Below are 25,503 nucleotides of genomic sequence, written 5' to 3'. Positions count from 1 at the left end.
TAAAAATAACATAACATCCTTGGCTTATTTACTTGGGCTGATGTATTACAGATATCTTGCCATACAATCACTAGATTTGATACATAGAATAATGGCTGCACATTATTTCACAATATGAATGTACAAAGAGTTTACTCATACTTTCTCTAGTATAAATGTATGTTACATTATAATTTGCTTGCATTTCTACTTTTTTATAATTGCTTTTTGGATAGATGAAAAAGTTTTATTTGCTTATCTTCTAGTAAAGTTTTATTTGCTTATCTTCTAGTAAAGTCTAGAAAAAGGTTTTGCTCCTTTTAATTTTCACTTAAGTGAATTATATATTCCCATTCTTTATTCACTATGATATCGAGTCATTTTCCTTTTTTATTAATTTCTTGGAGCTCTTTACATTGAGAATAGAAACTATGAAACTGACATTGGAGGAGGCGTGTGGTAGATTCTTGGGTGATGTCACTGCTCACTGTATTGCTTGTGCTAGCGGTTGCACGACTGTGTATTAACAATTACAGAGCTGTGCTCTGAAAAAGGATGATTTTATATTTTTATTTTCATTTTTTAATATTTTATTTATTGATGACACACACACTGATTTGTTGTTTCACTTATTTATGCATTCACTGGTTGATTCTTGCATGTGTTCTCACCCTGTACTTTACCCACAACCCAGCCAGGTCAAAAAAGGATTATTGTATTGTATACAAATTATAATCTAATAAATCTGACCAAAACATTTTATACATATAAAAAAGTAACAGTAACTCTTTAACATGTGAATATTTTCATAGTCTATCATTTGACTTTGAATTTTTATGGCAATACAGCTCCTACCTGTTTGACAGGTATACATATCAAGAAATATATTTTACAGCATGATTCAACACACTGACATGTCTAAACACACATAAAAAAGATTCAGGTGGTAATTATCTTTCCTAAGTATAGGGTACTTTTTTTATTATCCTATTAAAAAAACTTGTCACAACACTAAATTGGTATTTGGATTCATGAATTGTGATCAGCAATTTGATAAACACTATATTATGGTGTCTTTATAAGCTGGAGACTTGAGTAGGACAAAAGTAGAAGAAAAAATTAAAATTGTTAATATTAGATAGCTATCTTTTCCTTTAGGCCTCTCCCTTTCTATGCTTGCCTTGGAAGGTTTTTCCTACTTACTGAATTGTCTTCTCACATCTTTTATATTTAATATATCTGGAATTTTTGTTGCACAGTATGTGATAGTGGTCAAACTTCCCTCTTGTCATTGTTAAGGAAATGACACTTTCTCCACTGCTTAGAAATGAGAGCATTTTAACAATAAATTATTTAATATTCTAGAATTTAGTCTGTTAGTTGATCTATCCTATATGCTAAGAAATTATCGCTTTTTTAATATTAAAATGTTTATATAATTGCTGTATGTTTTTAAAAATTGGCCATTTAATATTTGTTTTGAGTTGTTGAAATGTAATATACATACATAAAATGTGTATATGATCATTGTATATTTGGATGAATTTTGATACACTGAACATTACTGCATAACTTATACTGTGACCAAGAAATTAGATATAGTTTATTTGTACTAAGATTGTTTAATGTCATATTACATAATTGGGTAATGCTTTACATATTATATTATGAAAGTAAATATTACCCTTCTAAATTCTGATTCATTCTTTTAGTGAATACTCTTGGTTTTTCTGTGGAGTCAGTTATATCATCTTCATTTAACAAAAAGTCTACTAATTTTTGATGCTTGTGTTTTTCTCTTGGCATTGACTATAACATCCAGTGCCATGTTTAAGTGTTCATAGTATAGAAGTTCTCTTGCTATTTTTTCCTGACATCAGTGGAAATGCCCCTACTCACTCAGTTCTTGTGGTATAATTTTGGATGAGCTGTTTCAAGATTTTTAAAAATAAAGATAAAAGAGGAGAGTAGAGAGTTATTGCTTAATGTGTACAAGATTTCTCTGAGGATGATGAAAATGTTCTACAATTAGAAAAGTTGGGTTTTGCACAACATTGTAAATATACTAAAAGCCACTGAAACGTACAATTTTAAATGGTGAGGTTGAATTTTATTTCATGGGAACCTGATCTAAAAAATTTTAAAGGGATTACATGACTACCAACTCACCAGAATCACCAAAATGAAAAAGCAGAAAATACTAGTGGTTAATAACAATGTAGTGCAACTGGATCTCTCATAATCACTGGTGGGAGTGTGTACTGATAACCATTTATAAAATTTTTTTGTACTACCTACTAAAGCTGAAGATGTACAGACATATTTACACATTCTAATATGCAACATTTTCACTCAGCTCAATATATGTATATGTTCACCAAAAGATAACAGTAATAATAAAAGTATAGGCATTCTCTCATTGGTGTGACTCAGTGGGTTGGGCATCATCTCACAAAGCAAGAGGTCACAGATTTGATTCCTAGTCAGGGCACATGCCTGAGTTGCTGGCTCCATCCTTGGTTGGGGGAGTGTGAAGGGCAACTGATTGATGTTTCTCTCCCTTTCTTCCTCCCTTCCCTTCTCTGTAAAAATAAGTAAAATCTTTAAAAAATAGTATAGGCGTATACCTGTAATAACCAAAAACTAGAAATTACTTAAATGTCCACCTACATTAGATTAAAGACATTGTAGTATATTAAGTGAATTACTATACAGCAATAAGAATTAATGAATTACAAGTATACTTAACAATGTGGATGAATCTCACAAGTATAATTTTGAGTGAAAGGATGTCAGTTATATAAAATTCAAAAATAAGCAAAAGAAGGCAATGTTTATGTCAAAGTATAACCAGAAAAGCCAGCATTCTTGCTGCCTGTCACCTACAAGACCCAATCAGCAGAGACAGTGATTTGAATCTTTATGGGCACTTTACTCAGATCTCAGGCAATCTGAGAAGACAGTGGGTTTTTACCCTAAAGGACTATCCTATATTCCATCTTAAAGTGACCCTTTTTGTAAGGAGAACAAAATGTAGGTAAGGGGTTTGGAATTCAGGGAAAAGCTAACTGGATTTTAAAACTGCACCAAAGTCACTCAGGGCGTGCAGGTGCTCATGGCAGTGGTCTTTATCTTGTCCTGGGATCCAGGGCTACTCACCCTGGGGGACAATGGCTCAGATACCATGGTGATGGTTTGCAGTCCTCCTGAGGCACCAAGGTGAAACTGCTTATGGTCTCCCAGAGTCAGGGTGGGTCCTACCTTCAGTTGCTGAAACAACAGCTTTTTACATGCATTGATTACTAAGCTTGCTAGCTATTCCTTAAAAGTAAAAACTTCCAACTTTTGTCCCCATCCAAAGAAGTAGGCACACTTGCAGTGGAGTGATAACTAGATGAAAGTTTCTTGGCTGGAATCTAGGCACAAAGGTGTTCATTTTGTGGTAATCAAACAAGTTTTATACTTATGAGTTATACATTTTCTGTGTGTTCTACTTTAGTACACTTTGCATTACAATATGACTATTGCCCATCAATATTCATTGTACAAATTTAAAATAATTTTAAAAATTACTTTGAAAAAACATACCAAATATACCTAGTTATTAACTAACAGTCATGTGATTATGAGAGTTTCCACTTTTTCTTTCTCTCTACATACCTCTTCTTGGTATTTTATGATTTCTCTGAACATGTAAAAGTGATAGTATCTTCTCTAGGGCTTCAAATGTACTTTCTCTTAAATTGTAAAATCCCTATGACTCTTATTCAGATATTTAAATGGATAATAAGAATATTTCCTGTGTTTGTCTTACAGGCAGATACTAAGAACAAACCAGTAAATGGCCCCAAGTCAAAGTCCATGGAATACAGTAGATATGGTCAAGGGGAAGAAAAAAGATTGGAATTGAACCTACAACCCCCTGAAAATGTAGCTCAGAATGAAGAAGGTATGACAGGTATTGAAGTGGAGAAGTGGACACAGAACAAGAGATCACATTTAACCGATCAAGTCAAAGGAGGAGTTAAGGCCATTGTGACAGAAGCTGAAAAATCGAAAACCTCTGAAGATGACAGGAAGAAAGTCCTACTTACTGAACTCCTTGAACCTCAAAACTTGTTTGCACAAACTGTAAGAAATGGCATTAAAAACGTATATTATTTACCAACTGAAACAAGTGTGTCTTTTAAAACCATCAACATTGAAGAATTTGGCAAGGCATTTGGAAACAGTTCCTATAAACTCCTGAAAGACACTGCAAACCATAACAATGCCATGAGCTCTATTGCCACTACTGCAAGCTGTGATCATCTGAAGGGGAATGCTTCAGTCTTCCAGACACCTGGCTCTAACTCCAAGACCGTTCCAGATCCTACAAACGTCAACGTGTATAGTCATACCAGTGCACCCAATGAAAGTGATCAGCCAAACTCTCTAGAAAATTTACCAAGTAAAGAACCAAAACCTGAATCTCCAGTTCAACCAAGTCTTCTATTCCTGATAAAAGACAGGAGATTAACGCTAGAGCAAGTGGTTGCTATAGAAGCCTTGACTCAGCTTTCAAAAGCCCCTTCAGAAAATTCCTCACCATCAAAGTCACAGAAGGATGAAGAAACAGGGCAGAAGACCGCTAGTCTGCTTAATAACTGTAAAGCTATCCTCTGTTCAGTAAGAGAAGACCTCCAAGAACCAAATGTACAAGGGGAACCTCAAACCCTTCATCACTGTCCATCTTTGGAAAAGCAAAGTTCATGCAACACAGTGCTGTTTAATGGCCAAACTATCGTTTCCAAGTCCCACAGCAGCTCAGCTACTAACCAAGCATCCACAAAGTCACAGGAATATTCCACAGTGGAAAAATCAATATTGTTTATTTTTCCAAATTCAAATTCTTCTGTAACTGAAACCAATAACAGTGTAGCTCCAAATAGAATTGATCTTGATGGTTGTTCCAAGGATCTGCATCAGTTGCCACCAACAAATAATAAACCGGGACTCGGCAACCAGTCACTGGGCAGCAGTAAAGAGTTGAATTCAAAGGATGATTCGTTATGTCAAGATATAGTTCATAGCAAAATCGAGGAAGATGTCGCTACACAGTTAACACAACTTGCATCAATAATTAAATGCAGTTACATAAAACCAAATGAAAATAATGTGGAAGGTACAACAGCAAACCTTGTTGAGTATAATGTACAGCACACATACAGCCAGGAGAAGGGCACAATACAGCAGAAAGCACCTTCGAATGTACAAAATAATCAGAGTTCACAACTAACAAAGCAGAAGAACACAACCCAGAAAAAGACAAAACCTGCCCCACCAAGAGATAGGCGGAAAAAGAAGCCTGCAGCTGCAAGTTCTCAAGAAAATGACCAGAAAAAGCAGGAACAGTTGTCACAAGAGTATAGTAAGTTACATGACATTTGGATGGCATCTAAATTTCAAAGATTTGGTCAATTTTGTTCTCACGATTTTCCTGTTCTGTTGGGAACAATTCCTCCTGGAACCACAGTATGTAAACCACTGGCTCAAATAAGCTCAACATCAGAACAGAAAAAATTATTTCCTCCAGTAGCTCAGATAAAATTTGATCGATACTATCCTGAATTACAACAGGAAAAAATGGTGGTTGACCCATTGGATTCTCTCCCTGTATCCCAGTTAATAACAGATTCCAATGGACAGTCGTTTACAGAAAAAGTTTATATTTCTCAGGTACAGCCAACAGTGAATGTCAATCAGAATGTTCATCCTTTACTCCAGCCCTCCTCTCCAACTAATCAGTATGTCAATGTGATGTCTGACAATGACCAAACACAGTTCCAGCAGGATGATAACCACCAACGTATGTATCAGAGAGTGCCAGCATTGCCTGGCTTCTCTCAGGTGACCTTATTGGACCCGGCGCAAATTCTCAGGAATGTAAATGTAGTATATTCAGGTGGAATTGCAGTGGTTTCTACCAAAAGTGAAGAGGATGTCTGTTTATCTAGTGTTGGAGCGTCAGAATGTTCCCCAGTAGACAATGCACAGAAAAATTTTCATGATTATGCCATGAACTTCTTTACTAATCCTACAAAAAACCTGGTATCCACAACAAAAGATTCTGAATTGCCGACCTGCAACTGTCTTGGTAAGTGCCTGTGGATGGTGTGTGTGTTTTTCTTCATTACCTGCATGAATTGCTTTAACTTAATGACCAAACCAAGTTTGGTTTATATTTTACATATGGCATTTTCACCCTACTCATATTCTAGCTAAGATGGACTATATAATTCTACACTAATTTTCCCAGATAAACTGGAAATTCAACTCATAATTAGGAAACTTTCTCAAGTGAAAAGTTTGCTGATTTCTCTCAAGGCCAAATGTCTCTCCAGTTCTTTATTGTCATATTGTAAGAGTAAATTCCCTTAATACTTTATTACAGTTTATTCTTTTCGTATTCAAAGGAATTTTAACCTGTAAGCTTTTTGCTTTAAAATTTTTTTGTTGTGACATATAACATGCACACAGAGAATGTAAAATATATGTACAACTTAACCAATAACCGTAGAAAGTATGTGTCACTGATAACCCCAGCCAACTGGCTTATTTCTTTTTTTAGTACCTAGTGCTTTTATGACCTGCAATATAAAGGGTATGCCTCTGTATAAACAAATTTGTAATTCTGGCCAGTTGAAGAATTTGCAAACCTTTTGGATTGGAGTTTTAAAATATTAAATTGTTAAATCATTGATTTCCTATTTCAAGCAACAATAGTAAAGAGTTTTGTGCAAATAGCTGAGTTGTGTACCAATTTCTAACTCATGTATATTTTGTGCCTTAGGAATCACTGAAAGAGAATATGCAGAAACTAACAAATAGAAGTTTTCTCAGGGTTTAAAAACCCTGAGAAAATCTTGCTGGAGTAAAAATGTTCAGACAGGTCTTATGAGAGTTTGCATATTTGAAACATATGCAAGCTTAATTTTAAGTCTGTACTGATTAGTCAGTGCCTTAGGGTCAAGTTTCATGTAAGTGCTCAAATATGAGAAGAAATTTATTTACTTGAATGTAGCTGAAAAGTAAGGAGAATAAAGAGACTGTGTCATTAAAGTCTGGCTGTTTGAAGCCCATTTCTGCTTTTATACAACTTTGATAGGACAATTTGTAAGATCCTGTTTTGAACCCACATAGGTTTAATAATGTTTTTTTCTTAAAATATGCCCCAAATCACAGACTCTGGCTTTTTATTAGAGACAGGTAGTTTATTCCAAATTGAGTAGTTAAAGGATTGTTTAGAAAGATGAAATATATTACATTCTGATTATTTTTTAACCACTGTAGAAAAAATTGAGAAGTATAGCAATGACTTGTACTTCTTGATTGTCCAAAGTACATTGATGTTGTGAAATGAATCCTTCCATTTCTACTTATAATTCAACACATATTTTTGACAGTCTTCCATGTGCCAGGCACCAAGGATAGGCTCCTCTGAGAAAGATCTTACAGTCTGAAAGGGTGGCAGTACTGTGTGAGTAGGGCTGAATTTGGAGAATGAGAAGTTCTAGGATCAAGGACAGAAAAGTGTAGTAATGACACCCATTCCAGATCATTTATTGCAAGTCTGACTCTGTGTCATGCCCTGGACTTGTGTTCTCAACAACCTTACCAAAAAAAAAAAAAGGCTTATTATCCCCATTTTACAAATGAGGAAAACTGACACAGAGAAGTTTTCACTAGTAGGCAACTAAGCTGGAATTCAGAGACAGGCAATCCCAACTCCAGAGCCGTTGTTTGTAACTTTCACCATCTGCTGTTTCAAAAATCTGAAGTAAAATGATTTTCTGAATATGATTATGAGTAGAAAAAAGATCTCTAATTTAAAATGCCATTAGCCCTGGCTGGTGTGGCTCAGTGGATTGAGCCCCAGCCAAAGGATCACCAGTTCGAAACCCAGTGAGGGCACATGCCTGGGTTGTGGGTCACATCCCCAGTAGGGGGCACATGAGAGGCAACCACACATTGATGTTTCTCTCCCTCTTTCTCACTCCCTTCCCCTCTGTCTAAAAATAAATAAATAAAATCTTTAAAATGCTACTAAAATTTATATACCTCAGGCAGTCCAATTATACTGTGTGCACAGTTTCAAGATCCTTTTTTTTTTTGATAAAAGTTAAACTAATTTCATTTTATTTTTATTTTTCAATCCTCACCTGAGGATATATATCCATTGATATTTATTTCTTTTTCTTTTTATTGTTCAAGTACAGTTGTCTCTATTTCCCCACTGCCACGCCCCCCTCACAATGGTCACCCCTGAGCCCACCCCACCCCCTTGGATTTGTTCATGTGCCCTTTATAGATGTTTCTAAAAACCCTTCCCCTTCCCCCTCCCCCCATCCTCTCCTACCTCCCGTCTGGTTACTGTCAGTTTGTTCTTAATTTCAATGTCTCTGGTTATATTTTGCTGCTTGTTTGTTTTCTTGATTAGGTTCCACTTAAAGGTGAGATCATATGGTGTCTGTCTTTTACCTCCTGGCTTCTTTCACTTCAAGATCCCTTTCTTACATGTTATATCTTGTGACAGTATAGGAGTTCAGCAACTAGTCTTTCAAAGTTATTGAGTATCTGCAGTGGATCCAGAATTGTTTTAAGCATTGTCACTTACATGTTTTTCTATAATCTTTACATGTGAGATTATTATACTCATTCTGTAGGAATAGGAACTTAAAGAAGAGAACAAAAAAAATAGGTTCACTCAGAAATCATCCCAAGTGGGACCACTACAGTTAAGGGTAAATGATTTCCATGGAGGTATTATGTTCTAGCAAAATAAGGATAATTAACCTCTAGATCATGGTTCTTCAAATTGTTCACTGTTGGCATTTTAAATGGAATAATTTGTGGGTTTTTTAAACATTTTCTTTATTTTTAGAGAGGGTACAGGAGAGAGGGAGAGAAACATCACTGTGTGGTTGCCTCTTGAATGCCCCCTACTGGCCTGCAACCCAGACATTATGCCCTGACTGGGAATCAAACCTGCATCCCTTTAGCTCACAGGCCAGCCAGCACTCAATCTACTGAGCCACACCTAGACAGAATAATTCTTTGTTGTAGGGAGACTGTCTTAAGCATTGCAGGCTGTTTAGTGGCAATCCTGGCCTACACACACACCCCAGTTGTCACAACCAAAAATACTGTCCAAATGTTCCCTCAGAAAAAAATTACCCCTGTTAAGAACTATGGCTCCAGATCACCAGTAGTAAGTTAAAATCTATTAATTATATGTTGCTTAAGAAGCTATAGATCTTAATCCCAAGTTATATTTGATGTCCAATCAAAATGGTTCGATAATGACTTTTGATATAGCTGGATACACCATGGCCAGAAATGCATTCCACAGTGATTCTAGTTAGACATGATTCTAAGAGACCAAGCTAAAAAAATGCTGTTTTCTAACATATGTGTAATTCACATTCATAAAAATTTAAATGGTACAGAAATATGATGCAAAACATCTTCTTACAGTCTCATTCTCTAAAGATAAAACCTCTGCTATAATTTTTCTATATGAATTAACTTTATACCGATTGTTAAAATATTTTATTTACTTATTTTTAGAGATAGGGGAAGGGAAGGAAAAAGAGCAGGGGAGAAAAATGTACAAAAGAAATCAGTTGGTTGCCTCTCACACATCCCTAACTGAGAACCTGGCCCACAACCCAGGAATGTGCTGTGACTGGGAAACAAACCTGCCACCTTCCAGTTCATAGGCTGGGGTTCAATCCATTGAACCACACCAGCCAGGGCAACATTATACTGATTTAAATTTTGTTTAAAATTTTACAAAATATAAGCCTTTTAAAACATACTATTTTAGCGATTTGCTTTTTTACCTTAAGGATTTTTAAATTTACCCTGGCTAGCGTAGCTCAGTGGATTGAGCGCAGGCCTGCGAACCAAAAGGTTGCTGGTTCAATTCTCAGTCAGGGCATATGCCCAGGTTGTGGGCCAGGTCCCCAGTAGGGGATGTGTGAGACACAGCCACACATTGATGTTTCTCTCCCTCTCTCCTTCTCTTCCCCTCTTTATAAAACTGAAAATAAATAAAAAACTTTTAAAACAGAATCTAAAGTTAAAAAAAAATCTTAAATTTTTTAATGCACCTGAAATTAATACAAAATAATATTGACTATCAACTGTAATTGAAAAAAACTAAAAATAAAGTTCACAAATTCCTTAGATTTTTTCAGTGTTTGTAAATATTCTTGTTTTGATAGCTTCAGTGTTTTCCACTATATAAACATGTCCTGATTCATTTAACTATGACTTATTGACAGATGTTAAGGGTATTTCTCTTTGTTTGGTATTTCAAATATTTGTAATTAGAAACATTCTTCTGTACATTTTGCTTTATAAATATATAATGTGTTACCAAAGAGTAGAATTAAATTCTTAGCAGTGCAATTTTTGGGTTCAATTAATGGGATTCTGAGGCCATGTTTTTAAAATAAATCACTTTTGGATAAATTTTAACTCTGCATTCTAATTACTAATAGGCTTTTTAATACAGGAATAAATATTTTTTTTTAAAAGAATAAATATGACCCACATCTTAAAATATTTTTACCTCTCTGGTTTTGGGGGCGAAGAAAAAATTAGCAGAATGGAACAGGAACAAGTTAAATTCTAGATCCTATTGCCCTAAACTTTAATTATGAAAGCTTGCCAAAACCTTGTCAAGATTCATTGTTCTGAATTGAGGGGGGGAAAAAGTAAAAATAGCTCTTCCTTGCCCCTACACAGCTCTGTAAAACTTTGGGTCTAATGATCTTATTTCTTCCACAGATCGAGTTACACAAAAAGAAAAAGGCCCATATTATACACACCTTGGGGCAGGACCAAGTGTGGCTGCTGTCAGGGAAATCATGGAGAATAGGTGAGGAAATATGCTTCCTTGTTAAAACCATTACTTTTTGTGCACCCGGCTCAAGGCAGAGAAGTTCTCTCTGCGAACCAGCACCAGGTGAACGGCGAACCTGCAGGCGTATGAGCTGGATGTTTCTGAGGGCACAGGCAAAGAATAGTTTCCTGGCATCCCTGCTGAACCAGTTACCACATGAGCCGTTGGGCACTCAACAAGACACTGACAAAGCAAGACTGTCTCTGCTAAATTAAGAAATATTCATTTTTTAATTGTTGTAAAATAATGGTAGAATAGTTCAAATGCCCTCTGTCAACACCATTATACATCCTTTTTGTCTGTCTTGGAGCCAGGCTCTTTTAAGGAGAAGTAAACAAATGTCTAACAAAATATCTGCCACAGAAAAGTAAATGTTTAACAAAAATAAAAGCTGAGGAATGTTTGATTTTTGGGCTTCTGTAGATTTTATCTTGTACACATTAAGATGTTGAAAGTATATATTGGAATTATTTCCTTTTCACTGTGTTTTGTACTCAGGTATGGGCAAAAAGGAAACGCAATACGGATAGAAATAGTAGTGTATACTGGAAAAGAAGGGAAAAGCTCTCATGGGTGCCCAATCGCCAAGTGGGTAAGTGTTTTGTGTTGGATTCAGCTTCTTTAAGAAGTTCTCAATCGAAAAACTGTTCATGGCCAAATGTATAATCTTAGTAGGAGTTTCACATCCATAAGCATTTAATCAGTTTATTTGGAATTCTTGATCATAGAATCATTTAATATCACTGTGCTCCAATATGATGATGATCATGATGATGATAACAATAAAGAATAAATAATGAATATTACTACTACCTTATATTACATATCAGGCACTATGTGAAGAATATGACATTGCCTCATGAATCCTCACAGAGGGACACTATTAGGAATTAGAAAAGGAAAAGGTAAAAGCCATTATTTTTATATCCCTTCAAAGAGAAACATTAAATGCAAAATGAAGATAAGGTTTGAGTCCAGATATTCCTGAAGTAAGATAACTGCCACAATCTTACCTGCTCTAGTAGGCTGTGGTTTGGTTACTTTTCAGCCTCTGAATGTGGTGGCGGTGACAATCAGTGTGCTCAGGTACGGGTAAAAAGGAAGTTCAGGAAGGATAGAAATAGTCATGTATACCAGAAAAGAAGGTAAAAGCTCTCATGGGTGCCCAGTCACTAACTGTGTAAGTATTTTGTATTTACACATTTTTCAAAATGGATTGTTCCATTTTGAAAATAGAACAAGAGTTGGACACTGAACAGATACTGTGTTGCTTCAATCTGTTTGAAGAGCATAGTCTTGGTAAAATACAGATAAGCTCACAGAAGTGGAGTACACCTTGTTTAGATACTTACCTTACTTTTGGTAAAGTGTAAAAATCTTAAAGTGTACAGGAGGAGTTCTTCATATGTGTAACACCTATCCAGGTAATGATATAAATCATCCTAGCATCCCAGAGGGTTTCTGTGTGTTCCCTCCCAGTCAGCAACTCCTCATGAAGATAACTACTATTTTGACCTGTATTATTATAAAGAGGTCCTGAAGAAATTGACTCCATATAACAAGAATCATATATATGCCCTCTTGTGTGTATCTCCTTCTCCTCAACATTTATAGAATGTGGATTTAATGAATTGAGGTGCAACAGCCATTTGGAACCTCTAATTGACTTGATAGTGGCAGATTTGTACAAGGATGGTGGGGGAAAGACAGAAGCCTGAGTCCCTGGTGATACCATTGAAGCTACCGTACCATACCAGGCCTTCTTAAATCTGGATTTCTTTACCATGAGAGAGATTTTTTTTTTAATTGTAAGTTCTTCCAGTTGTGGCTCTGGGCCAGTTTCTTCTCATCTAACATCAGCCATCACAAACACAGTTTGAGACTAGGCTTGGTGAATAAAATTTCCTAAAATGCTCCCCTCGAAGTCTAAAACTTCTAAAATGTCTGTGAATGGTTGGGGTAGGGCTCAGGGTTGGTGGCTTGAACTGTTATTTCCTCACTTCATAGACTGGCTTCTTTTCATGCTGTGCAGATTTTCACACTATTTTCAACTAAGCTATGAAAGTTGAGTGTCCTCTCAATTTTCACAAAACACCCACTCGTACAAGTCAACCTCCACGAGTAAGAGTTTTGGTGAATCTATGTCTAAATAGTAGCTGCAGTGATCTTCATTTTATTTTATTCACTTATTTTGCAAAGGAAACAAACTTAATTGAAAATATTTCAAAGTAAGAAATAATATATAAGCTTCCCATTAGTGTTCCATTGATTTTATAGAAACTCCTTTAGGAAACTGACCATTAGTCATAAAAGTTGCAAATATATTTCCTCAGTTTGTCATTGTTTTTTAACTTTCATGTTAAATTAAATGAAATTAGATGAATTAGAAAATGAATTAGATGAAAGAACTCTTTCATCTTTTCTTCCAGAGCTTTAGCATATTGTATCCTAATTTTTAAAAATCTTTACCACTTGTATCTTATAAATCATTTTCCTGTTTTCTTTTTCATTTCTTAAGATTTTATTTATTTTTTAGAGAGGGAAAGGGAGGGAGGAGAGAAATAACAATGTCAATGTGTGGTTGCCTCTCACATGCCCGCTACTGGGGACCTGGCCCACCACCCAGCCATGTGCCCTGACAGAGAATCTAATGGAAACCTTTTCATTCACAGGCCGGCCCTCAACCACTGAGCCACACCAGTCAGGGCTCTCCCATTTTCTTTTTGTGGTAATTAATGACTTCATTTTTTCTGACACTTAGCTATTTTATTCATTTTGTGTGTGGCTTGTTAGTAACAACTTATATTTTTCCAATTGATTACCCAGTTATCTTGTTTGTTTTTTTCCTACCAATTTGTATTTGTTTATATTAGAAGATTTTTTTATTCTATTACATCAGTGTTGAGTGTCTACTGTATCAACATCAAACTTCTCTAAGTATTTAGGTTTTATAATATGTTTTCATATGTGATAGAAGTAATTCCTCCTTTTAAAATTTCAGAAATTTTTTGACTACTATTGCCTTGTTTATTTTTCCATGCGAGTTTGTAATCACCTTGTCTCATTGCAAGAATAAAGTCCTATTGGTATTTTTATTGGAATAATATTACACAGAGAATTTGGTGAATTTGTATATTTTAAAAAATATTTTTATTTATTCATTTTTAGAGATCGGGGAAGAGAAGGAGAAAGAGAGGGAGAGAAATATCAATGTGTAGTTGCCTCTCAAGTGCCCCGTACTGGGGACCTGGCCCACAACCCAGGCATGTGCCCTGACTGGGAATTGAACTGGTGACCCTTAGATTTGCAGGCCAGCACTCAGTACACTGAGCTACACCAGCCAGGGCAATTTGTACTTTGTTGATGTTTAGTCTCCCTGTGCTACCTATTATGCCTTTTAATTTGTTAACTTTTGTCCTTCAGAGTCTTTTAAAATTTTGTTTCCATCGAGTTTACATATTTGTTGTTTTCCAATTTATCTCTTTTGTGTATCTGAGATGTACAATTATGTAATCTATTTTCCTTTTCAAATTTTATACTTTTAATTTAGTTCATTTAATACACTTAGTCTACCAGACTACCTCCAACTTTATATTTTTTTATGTATGATGTCCTTATCTTGTTCCTGTCTTTAGTACAAACCTTCCAGGGTTTTCTGATGATGAATGAAATCATCAGGGAAGGGTGCTCTAGAAAGGGAAGTTTTTTTGTTTGTTTGTTTTGTTTGGTTTTTTTTTTTGTTTTGTTTTTTTTGGAAAGGGAACATTTAGGCTGAGACCTAAGTGAGGAAAAAAGAGATAAGTCTGCAAGAATACCTGCAAGATTGTAGGAAGGAGTATTCCTGAGAAAAGAAAACTGCAAAGGTCATGGAAGAGAGTATGTTTTTAGTAATCTAAGGGGAGTCTTGAGGTTGAGGAGGTAGAGAATGGAACCGAATGAGGGTAAAAAAGTAGCTAGAAACCAGAGCATGTACGGTTGGTTTCATAGGTCATCATGAGGAAATCAGGTTTTAGTTTACAAACAACACGAAGCCTGTAGTATATTTTAACTAGTGGCATGGTATCTATTGATTTGTGTTTTAAAGAGACCATTCTAAAAAGTTAATAGAGAAAAACTCTAGTTACTTGCTGCTAAACAAGTTAACTTCAAAATTCAGTAGCTTCATAAAACGAACATTTATTATCTCAGAGTTTTTATAGGTCAGAAATCTGAGAGTAGCTTAGCAGGGTACTGTTGGAAGTTCCCTCATGAAAGTGTAGTTCCTTGAAAATTTGGGAAGCCTGTAATGGGGTGCAGCCCCCACCTCCCATGTCATTTACAGGAGCCTTTAGTTCCTTGATGGCTGTGTGCTAGAGGCCTCACTTCCTTAAAAAACTTATAGTACTTTCTCATGTCATGGCAGCTTGGTTTCCTCCCAGGGGGAGTCAATCCAAAGATAACATGCACGAAGCCACAATGTCTTTTTGACATTGGCCTTGGAAGTTGCTGCACACATAAGTCCTATTCCATGTAGGAGGAGACTGTGCAAGGCTATAAAAACCAGGTGGTGGTGATCATTGGGGACACATTGGAGAATGGCTCTATATGTCTTCTGCACTAAATATCAATGTGTATAGGACACTGCATTGACTTAGTAAAATATATCTTAGTCCTACTTAGTCCTACTCAATATACCTCATACCTATTACATCTTGTGAATCTTATTTTACAAAATAATGCTATTAAGCATTAACATTGTTTTTCATATATATTAACAGATAAGTTCATGAATATAAATGTAAAATAACAAGGTAGGTGGATTAAGTTTTGGGACTTTGGATAAACATTCCATCCTTTCAAACCTCCTGTAATGTAATAACAATCATTGCACTGTTAGAATTTTGGTTTACACTTCTATTTTTTTATGAAAATATGTATGAATTCTGCAACTTAAAGATTTCGGTAAACAATGTTCTGTTCAATTAATCTTTTGGTTCAACTCTTCAGCAGTTCTTGGGTACAACAAAAAAGAGTATTTAGCATTTTCCATGCAGCAACTGCAGCAAAATTACTTATCTTTCCTTTTGCAATATTCAGATTAATTAGAATATTTTGATATATAATGATATGTATCTAGCAGCTTTCACAAATACAAAAACAATCCAGTGATAAGGAACTAAATAAAGCACAGTCGCTAAGCAACTTATTGGACATTTTGATATTTACTAATGACAATTCAAAAGTATAATCCTGATAACAAAACCAAGAATTCATTCCATATGTCTGTGCAAAGGAATGAAATGGGTCTCAAGTGATTATGTATGTTTGAAAATCATAATGTTAATCAAAATTAATTTTTTTGCAAACTATCTTATTTAATATATTTTTATTGTTTCTTGTCAGTGTCTAGAGTAATGCCCAGCACGTAGCCAATACTTAATAAGTTTTTGTTGAGTGAGTAGATATGGAACTTAAATAAGAATATTTAATGTATTTTAAATTTGAATTGGTATCTAGAAATAGTGTTGTATCAGTTACTAGCTTTTTTCTGAGGCATGAGAAACTTTTGAGTATTAGAACTAATAGTTCACTAAAGTTGTTCAACCTAAACTTGAACTTTTGATGAGTTAAATGAAAAAGTGTGAAAGAATTAGTTTTCTCAATAGTGTGCATAGTTTTTAGGACTTGAGAAACAGATTATTCTTAACAACACCAGGGCAATGAAGCCTTACGTATGGATGCTTTATGCAGGAACAAAATAAAAAAGGGATAAGAGGAAATGATGATCAATTATTTTAAACTAAGGAATCTAATAAACATTCAATAGTGGATTGCATTGCCCCAAATTTACTTTTATCTTGCATAGTGTACATTTGCTATATAATTAATATTAAACTCAAACATTGTGTGATTTTATGTACATTTTTCCTCTCTCTGTGCAGACTTCTTTGTTAATACCTATTGAAAAATACAGTGGTTGAATTCTTTTCTAATTTTTTGTGCTACATTTGCCCTTTTTTATTGAAGGAGAGGTTTATTGTTTGTTTATTTTTATTTATTGATTTGAGAGAGAGTGAGAGAAGAAAGCAGGAGTGGGGGGGAGAGAGAGACATTTTTTGTTCCACCTATTTACTCATTCTTTGGTTGATTCTCGAAAGCGCCCTGATCAGTGATTAAACCTGCAACCTTGGCGTGTCTGGACAACACTCTAACCAACTGAGCTACTCTGCTAGGGCTGGCTTCTCTTTTCAAATGGTCATACACAAAATAGCTATCAGCAAATTCTGACCGGGCAGCACAACTTTCTGAGCCTTTCCCCCCACATTGTTTTGCCTTTACTCTTAACAGTGCTTTGTTCTTTTTCTTGTAATCTTTCTTATATTTGTCAGGGTCTAGTTATCTTGTTACTCAGACTTTGGTGGAAAGAGTGATCTAGTTTCTTGGATACACTATGCCCTATAGTGTATAGTGCCCTATACACTCTCCTCTCCCCAGTGGAGCCTTTGGAGCCTTTGGAGCCATGGCAGGAACAGGAAGGAGAATTCAAACAGGCTGCCCTGAGAGCCCCTATGCCAGAGCAGTTCACACCAGGCACCAGTTGATGGGTCTCCTCTGTAGAATCGCATACAAGTGACTATGTTTAGCCTGCTCTGGTCAGATGTTGGACCGTGGTTTTTGGGTGAGGTGTAAAGGAAGTCAAGGTATCCAAATAGTTTCAAACCATTGTACGTGGATTCATACAATGTCATCTTCAAAGACATTTCCTTTCTTGTTTCCTTTGCTCTGAGGTTCTGCCTAATAGCTGACTTGGTTGTTTTGGCCTGTACCATGGGGCTGCTTTTTTCTGTCCCCAAACTTGGCACTTCTTTGTATATTACCATGTCAGTGTAATAGAGGGAGTACCCTGCTGTCATGGTTTACTCGTTTGGTTTGGTGGCTGTGTTATCTTGCTAATGTGAGAAAACCAATTTATGCTTCAGTGATGAAAATTAGTCAGAAGCCAAAAAGTGGATGCTATCTGTTGATGTTCAACTGACTTAAATTTTTTACTGCCTGTTTTTGTGATAAAACATTTTTCTTCACTGAAGCCTATTGTCTGCTAATGCACCATTAGAACTACTTTTATGTTAGCGTACCTGCTTAGTTCATTTTTAAGAGAATTTCTTTTTTAAATATATTTTATTGATTATGCTATTACAGTTGTCCCATTTCCCCCCGTTCACTCCCCTCCACCCTGCATACCCCTCCCACCCACATTCCCCCCCTTTAGTTCACATCCATGGATCATATATATAAGTTCTTTGGCTTCTACATTCCCCATACTATTCTTAACGCCCCCTCACCCCATCTATTTTCTACCCACCATTTATGCTACTTATTCTCTGTACCTTTCCCCCCTCCCCCTCCCACTCCCCTGTTGCTAACCCTCTATGTGATCTCTGTTTCTGTGGTTTCTTTTCCTGTTCTAGTTTTTTGCTCAGTTTGCTTTTGTTTTTGTTTTAGGTATGGTTGTTAATAATTGTGAGTTTGCTGCCATTTTACTGTACATATTTTTAATCTTTTTCTTAGATAACTCCCTTTACCATTTCATATAATAAGGGCTTGGTGAAGCTGAAGTCCTTTAACTTGACCTTATTTGGGAAGGACTTTATCTCCCCTTCCATTCTAAATGAAAGCTCTGCTGGAGAGAGCAATCTTGGATGTAGGTCCTTGCCTTTCATGACTTGGAATCCTTCTCTCCAGCCCCTTCTTGCCTGCATGGTCTCTTTTGAGAAAGCAGCCGGCATTTTAAGTGTGATGTGTCTTGGTGTGGTCCTCTTTGGGTCCATCTTGTTTGGGACTCTGTGTAATATCTGGATGTTTATGTCTCTTTCTTTCACCAGATTTGGGAAGTTTTCTTTTATTACTTTTTCAAATAAGTATTCAATTTCTTGCTCTTCAGCTGTTGTTTCTTGGAATTTAGGAAGTGGTAAAGAATGAGTCCAGACCAGCCATTCATATAAAAAAGTCACTGTTAACAGCTGTAAGGTGGGTGGGACAGAGCCTCAGGGGATCTCCAGTTCTAGCCAGGTTAAAGGAATCTCACATATGGCATCCACCTGCTGGCTCTGTGGTGGGAGAGTTCAGAAAAGGGACAATAGTGTCTCTTTACCCTTCTGTCTGGGAGAAATCTGTCCCCCAGCTCCTGTCTTGTTTCCAGACACTTCAGTTCTTTCCTCTATGGTTCTGGTACCTTTCAAGCTGCTAGCCTAGAGCTGGAGCTCAGAACAAGTGAGTCTAAGTCAGTCCATGTGTACCTTCTTTAAGAAGAATACTTGGGACTCCAGTAGTTTCTTTCACCAACTCAATTCCCACTAGTGTTTGCAACCAGAAGTTCCCCTGGCATTGGAACCCTGGGCTGAGGGGCCTGGTGTGGGACTGGGACTCTCCACTCCTGAGATTTCCCTCCTGAATTTTTATCCACCACATGTGGGTGTGGGACCAGCCCAGTTTGCATTTCCACCCCTCCTACCAGTCAGATGGATATATTTTCATTAATTCCGTAGTCAGACGTCCATTCACCTCGATTTTTGATCGTTCTGAGTGATGTTTGTTCAATAATTTAGTGGTAATTTTGATGTGGTTGTGAGAGGAGTTGAGCTGTGTTTACCAATGCCACCATCATCTGTCCTCTGGTGTGTGTGTGTGTGTGTGTGTGTGTGTGTGTGTGTGTGTTTAAAGACTTTATTTTTTTAGGCAGAGGTGAAGGGAGGGAGATAGAGAGGGAGGTAAACATCAGTGTGTGGTTGCCTTTCGTGTTTCTCCTACTAGGGACCTGGCCTGAAACCCAAGCATGTGCCCTGACTGGGAATCGAACCAGCTACCCTTTGGTTTGCAGGCTGGCACTCAGTCCACTGAGCCACAATGCCCAGTGCTCCAGAGGTCTTATATAGGTCTTTTACTCCGACTGCTATGGAAAAAAACAAAACACCAAAGTGGGTGGCTTATAGACAAAAAATTATTTGCCACAATTATGGCGTTTGGAAGCCTGAGATCAGAGTGCCAGCACAGTTAGAAGAGGACTCTCTTGTCTCTGTCTTCATGTGTTTGAAGTGGCTAGGACACTTCATGGGGTCTCTTTATAAGAACACTAATTCCACTCATCACAGGTTTCCACCTATGACCAAATCACCTCCCAAAGGTCCCACCTTGTAACATTTACAAAAACATTGGAATTTAGGACTTAATGTGTGAATTTTGAGTAGACATGGATATCCATGTGATACTAACACTGAAGCAAGTTATTGAAACTAGATTTGAATTTAGATACTCGTGCTTTTTCTATTCTCTGAATTTTCTATTCTCTGAATTTTCTATTCTCTGAAGGAAATTTGAAAATATGTTGGCAAAAGCACAAATACAATGGATGAATAAATAGCATTTTAGCATTTTCCATATGAAGAATGGATCAATATAACTTTGTTGTAGCCTTGGCAACTTGAAAATTGTTATAATTTTGTTTGATACAATATATATTATTCTGCACTTAAGCTTTTTTTTTTTAAACAAGCAAATGTATTCTTATTTGCCTGTAAAGGATATATAAATGTAGGTTAAAAAATGTTAATGTAAATCATTGTGTTTAGGAGGAAAGTCCTAAAACCAGCTCTACTCAGGGGCTGCCTTGGCAGTAGTGGTTGTTAACTATCTGCAGTGACAGAAGAAAGTTCTGCTGGGTAACTAACATCCTCCGAAGTTTCATTTAAAGTTCATGTAATATTATTTTATCCAAAAAAGTGGAATGTTATGCTATTGGTTACTCGATTTTGGTCTCAGGGGCCGGCAGTTTTATCAGTTACTGATTACATACTAATTAATGTGGCCAGTTTCTTCCTTATAAACTGGTACAGGGAGGGAGGTTTAAACAGAAGTGGATGATTTCATGTTGTGTCGACATTTTTATGTAATTGTTTTTATAACACTAGGACTATTGATCCGTATTTTGAATACTTTAAAAGCCTTTTTAGCACCCTATGGATATGACATAGTATATGTTACGTGGATAAATTTTTAAAATTGATTGTTGTGTTTTACATTCACCATGTCAGCTGGATGCTTTAATCTCATGATAAAATGGGGGTATGAAAATCCCAGCGATGCCATGGAAAGGAATGTAGGAACGTTCCTTTATATGTTCATCATAGGAACGTTTCTTTATATGTTCATTATTCTATTTAGTAACCCGTTTCACTCAAGGTAAAGATCCATAACTTTCCTGAGATGCTAAATTTGCTTGCTCAAGTTTATTTTTGATGTTGGGAAGACTTGGTTATTTTCATCTAGCTAGATGTGTCCCGTTGTGACATTTGTATAAAAGCAGTTAGGCTCTTTTCCACAGGATCCTCTGTTACCTCTTTTGCAAAACTGTATCAACAGTGAAATAAACACAGGCTGATTTGGCCTGCTTTTATAAATAATAACCATGTATCACAGATTTCTGTTCTGCCTGTGCTTAGTGAAGTAACCCGGGACACTGTGTGATGAGTTATGTGGAGGAAGGTAACTGAAGGTCCTCTAGGCTTCAACACTTTGGGAAACAGTGATTTTAAAAGATAAAATTCAGTATTGCAGAGCTGTGAGAGCAATATACATTGTATTTGACTTTAGGTTTTCTCTTTCCCATAAATGAATGCATTCTGCTTCTGCAGGTTTTAAGAAGGAGCAGCGATGAAGAGAAAGTTCTCTGTTTGGTTCGGCAGCGGCCAGGCCATCACTGTGCCACAGCCGTGATGGTGGTACTCATCATGGTGTGGGATGGCATTCCTCTTCCCATGGCAGACAGATTGTATACGGAGCTTACCGAAAACCTAAAGTCATACAATGGTCATCCCACAGACCGAAGATGCACTCTCAATGAAAAGTAATCATATCTGTTTTTGTACTGTTTTAACACTCAGACCTCTATTTATAATGTTAAATTGTTAATTAATGACCAACTGCGTATATGGGAGAACAAGATTTTAAATATTGTGCAACTAAATAGAATACCCATTTCTTTAAAGAGACGCATGATTTCTTAATGAGTTAAGACAACTTTAAGATATTCTCCATTAGAATATTCTTTTATTACTTCTTTCTTTAATATCTTACCCTACTCACCCCAAGAATCTGCAGGAGAGCTTTTTTTTCCCATAAAGGGAAATCCTCCACAGGGAATTGAACCCCTTTGCCTTTCCTCTAGCCGTGTCTGAGGATATCTGTTTTCCTGTGGTTTTGCCCATGAATATGTTGTCACCCTGGAGTTTTTGCCAATTTAATCAGTTTACATTTGATTTTGTGTTTTTCATATTATGAATGGGAGCATTTCTTAATATTAAGAACTATTTGCAATTTTTGTTTGTTTTTTGTCAACCATCTTGATAATTATTCCAGCCCATATTTCTACAGAATTGTCCACTTTACACAAACCTACTCTTACATATTGGGACTATAAACCCTTTGTGGCATAATTAATGAATGCTTTTAACAGCTTACCACTTGTCTTTTTTACTTTGGTAATGTCATCTTTTGCGAAAAATTTTTTTAATCTATCTTTAACAATATTTGTGCCTCAATTTTGAATGGTATTTATGGACATTTTTTATCTCTCAACTTATACAGTGATTCACCCAATGTTTTCTTTTACAACATTGACATCATAAATTTTTAAAAATACAAATCTCTCATGTATTTAAAATTTATGCTACTCAATGGTAGGAAGAAGAGATTCATTTATAGAGGCTTTATATTTTAATATTTGGTAGTGCTAGCTTGCCATTCTTACTCTTTTTTCAAGGCTTTCTTCATTATTCTTTTTTTCTTTGTGCTTCCAAATAAACTTCATAATAAATTATGTAGTTTTAAGATAAATCTAATGATATTTCTCATGGGATTACATTAAATTATAAATGGACATCTTTATGATATTGAACCTTCGTATCCCATAACATGGTTTTTCTTTCCATTTGTTCAAGTTTACTTGTGTGTCCTTCAGGAGTGATTTGTGTAGTTTTCCTCAAATAGCTCACTCTTTTTTTAAAAGAAATGTCATTATACAAAATATAACAAAAATATAATATCATTTCCTCTTTTCCCCAACAATATACCTACAAGAACATTCATTTATACTTATATTTTCATTTAATTTTTTTCTTACCTTTTCAATGGCAACAATTATGTGTACATCTTTTTTTTAAATTGGTTTTAGAAAGAGCAAGTGAGAGAAAAGTTGATTCATGTTCCACTTATTTATACGCTCATTGGTTGGTTCTTGTATGTGCCCTGACCAGGGATGGAACTTGCAACCTTGGCTATCAGGAAGACACTGACCAACAGAGCTACCTGGCTATGGCCTGTGTACATAATTTTTTTTAATATTGGGAAAACATCAATATGATTTTTTTATTGTTTTAAATCCTCGCCGTAGGATGTTTAGTGATTTGAGGGTGGTGGGGAGGAGATGGAGAAGGAGAAGGACAGAGAAAAACAATGTGAGAAAGAAACATCAGTTGGTTGCCTTCTGTACACACCTCCACCAGGGATCCAACCCACAACCTTTTGGCATAAGGAATGACGTTCCAGTCAGCTGAGCCAGCCACACAGAGCATTAATGTTTAATTATTTTGTTATGTGGATGCGGAATAAAAATTAACTTCTTATACAAAGACACTGCTCTAATGGATAAACATATTGCCTTATTTAATCTTCTCAAGAATTCAGTAATTCTATTTGGCCCAATATAGATCTAGCATTTTAATTATTTACAGAAAATATCCAAGAATTCAATGATCCCTTATATACCCCTTGCATAATTGTTAATAGCTTGTTACATGTTTACTCATACACATGGGTACACATAAACACAAACATGTTATTATTACTCATTTTTAATATTTTTTTCTGGATTGTGAGGCAGTGAGTGGTACACTTTATACATTTTTCCCCCATAAATAATACTTCAGAAGGTATTTCCTAAGATATTCTTTTACATAGCCCCAGTACAATAATCAAAATCAGAAATTTTTACTTTGATTTTAAAAATTAGATAAATTTATCTAATTCAAGTATTATGTTTCCCAATTTTATTTTTTATAGTAATTTTCCCTCCACAATGGATGGATTAAATTGTGTTGTCTTTTGGTCTCTTAATCCTTTAATCTCAGTTCTTGGTCTTTCACTGCAGGGACAGTTTTAAAGGGAAAGAATCCATTTTATAGACTGTTACTCAGTTTTGGTTTGCCCAATTGTTTTGCCTGATTCAATTCGGTTCAGGAACTATTGACAGGAATAGCGTACTCAATCCACAGGATGTAAAAGTTAGTTTGTCCCCTTTCAGTGATGTCAGCTGTTTCAGGGATTTTACACAAGCTCTTTTAGGTCTTTCATAGTTCCTATGTGTTTAATTTTTAAATAGCTGTCAATAGCTAAACTATATTTTTCTCTGATTCCCATGCATTATTTCAGTGATGCTTTAAATAAGTCATTTTGCTTTTTGACAACTTTAATTTCTTCTGTAATTTCAAATGAACTCCTTTTATCCCACTTGCATCCCATTTTTCTTCCTTATGAAGTAATTGCAATATTTTGTCCCTTTAAACATGCTTCCATCTTTGTAAGGAGATTTAGAGGAAGTTTGAATATTTGAACTATTCCTCTTTTTTCCTTCATAGTGTCTTGAATGATCTTTTTTGTATGTCTTTTTGTATTCAATGCTATCTTTTTTTTTTTAAGATTTTTTTTATTTATTTATTTATTTATTTATTTATTTTTAGAGAGGGAAGGGAGGGAGATAGAAAGAAACATCAATGTGCGGTTGCTGGGGGCTGTGGCCTGCAACCCAGGCATGTGCCCTGACTGGGAATCCAACCTGCAATGCTTTGGTTCGCAGCCCACACTCAATCCACTGAGCTACACCAGCCAGGGCTCAATGCTATCTTATATTAGGCTTTTTCCTGAGGTTCACAAGTAAAATATACTAGCGCTTTGATCTCAAAATTTTTATTTTTTCATATAATATTTTTAAATGTATTTTTATGTTTTATTGAGGTAACTTTAGCTAATAAACATGAATTTCAGGTATACAACATCACAACTTGCTATCTATACACTCTGTGGAGTACTCACTTCCAAATGTCTAGTTTCCATGTTGTTTGTATTTTTAAGGCATTACATAAGTACTACATATATACTATTGCAAGTTTCAAGCATTATGCAAATAGTAACAACTGAGTGTGTGTTAGTTCCTTGGCTTCATATCTTTGTATGTTTATTCCAATCTTTGTCATCCTTACTGTAGAATTTATTTTAGGGCTTCAGAAATGCCCCACAGTGATACCACAAGTTACCAAATGAAACAGGCTTTCTGTTTTTTTCTCTTTTGACATTCATAAAGGCTTTCTTTAAAAGTGACAGTGATTTCACCAACCATATATTACCGTTTTCAATCCTCAGAGGATTGTATCAATGCCATTTACAGACGGAGGAGATAAGTCCAAAGAGGACATGAGATACTGAAGTTTTCATTGCTGATAGGGAACAGATCTAGGATGTAAAATCCAAGCCATTTATATTCCATC

General features: G+C 35.8%; 1 protein-coding gene across 1 annotated transcript in view; it reads left to right on the top strand.

The window, feature by feature from the left end:
* The window catches only part of TET1 (tet methylcytosine dioxygenase 1), a 100,178-nt gene that overhangs the window by 56,622 nt on the left and 18,053 nt on the right, over positions 1–25,503 (top strand). Inside the window, exons 3-6 of the mRNA XM_045842357.1 lie at positions 3,796–6,115; positions 10,816–10,906; positions 11,429–11,522; positions 21,598–21,809. Of these exons, the coding sequence (XP_045698313.1) occupies positions 3,796–6,115; positions 10,816–10,906; positions 11,429–11,522; positions 21,598–21,809 (2,717 nt within the window). The remainder of the gene's footprint in view (positions 1–3,795; positions 6,116–10,815; positions 10,907–11,428; positions 11,523–21,597; positions 21,810–25,503) is intronic.

The sequence above is a fragment of the Phyllostomus hastatus genome, unplaced genomic scaffold (genome assembly GCF_019186645.2).
Source record: "Phyllostomus hastatus isolate PE091 unplaced genomic scaffold, TTU_PhHast_1.1 phas_contig_38, whole genome shotgun sequence".
In the NCBI taxonomy this organism is placed as follows: domain Eukaryota; kingdom Metazoa; phylum Chordata; class Mammalia; order Chiroptera; family Phyllostomidae; genus Phyllostomus; species Phyllostomus hastatus.
This window is presented reverse-complemented; position numbering and strand designations above follow the sequence as displayed.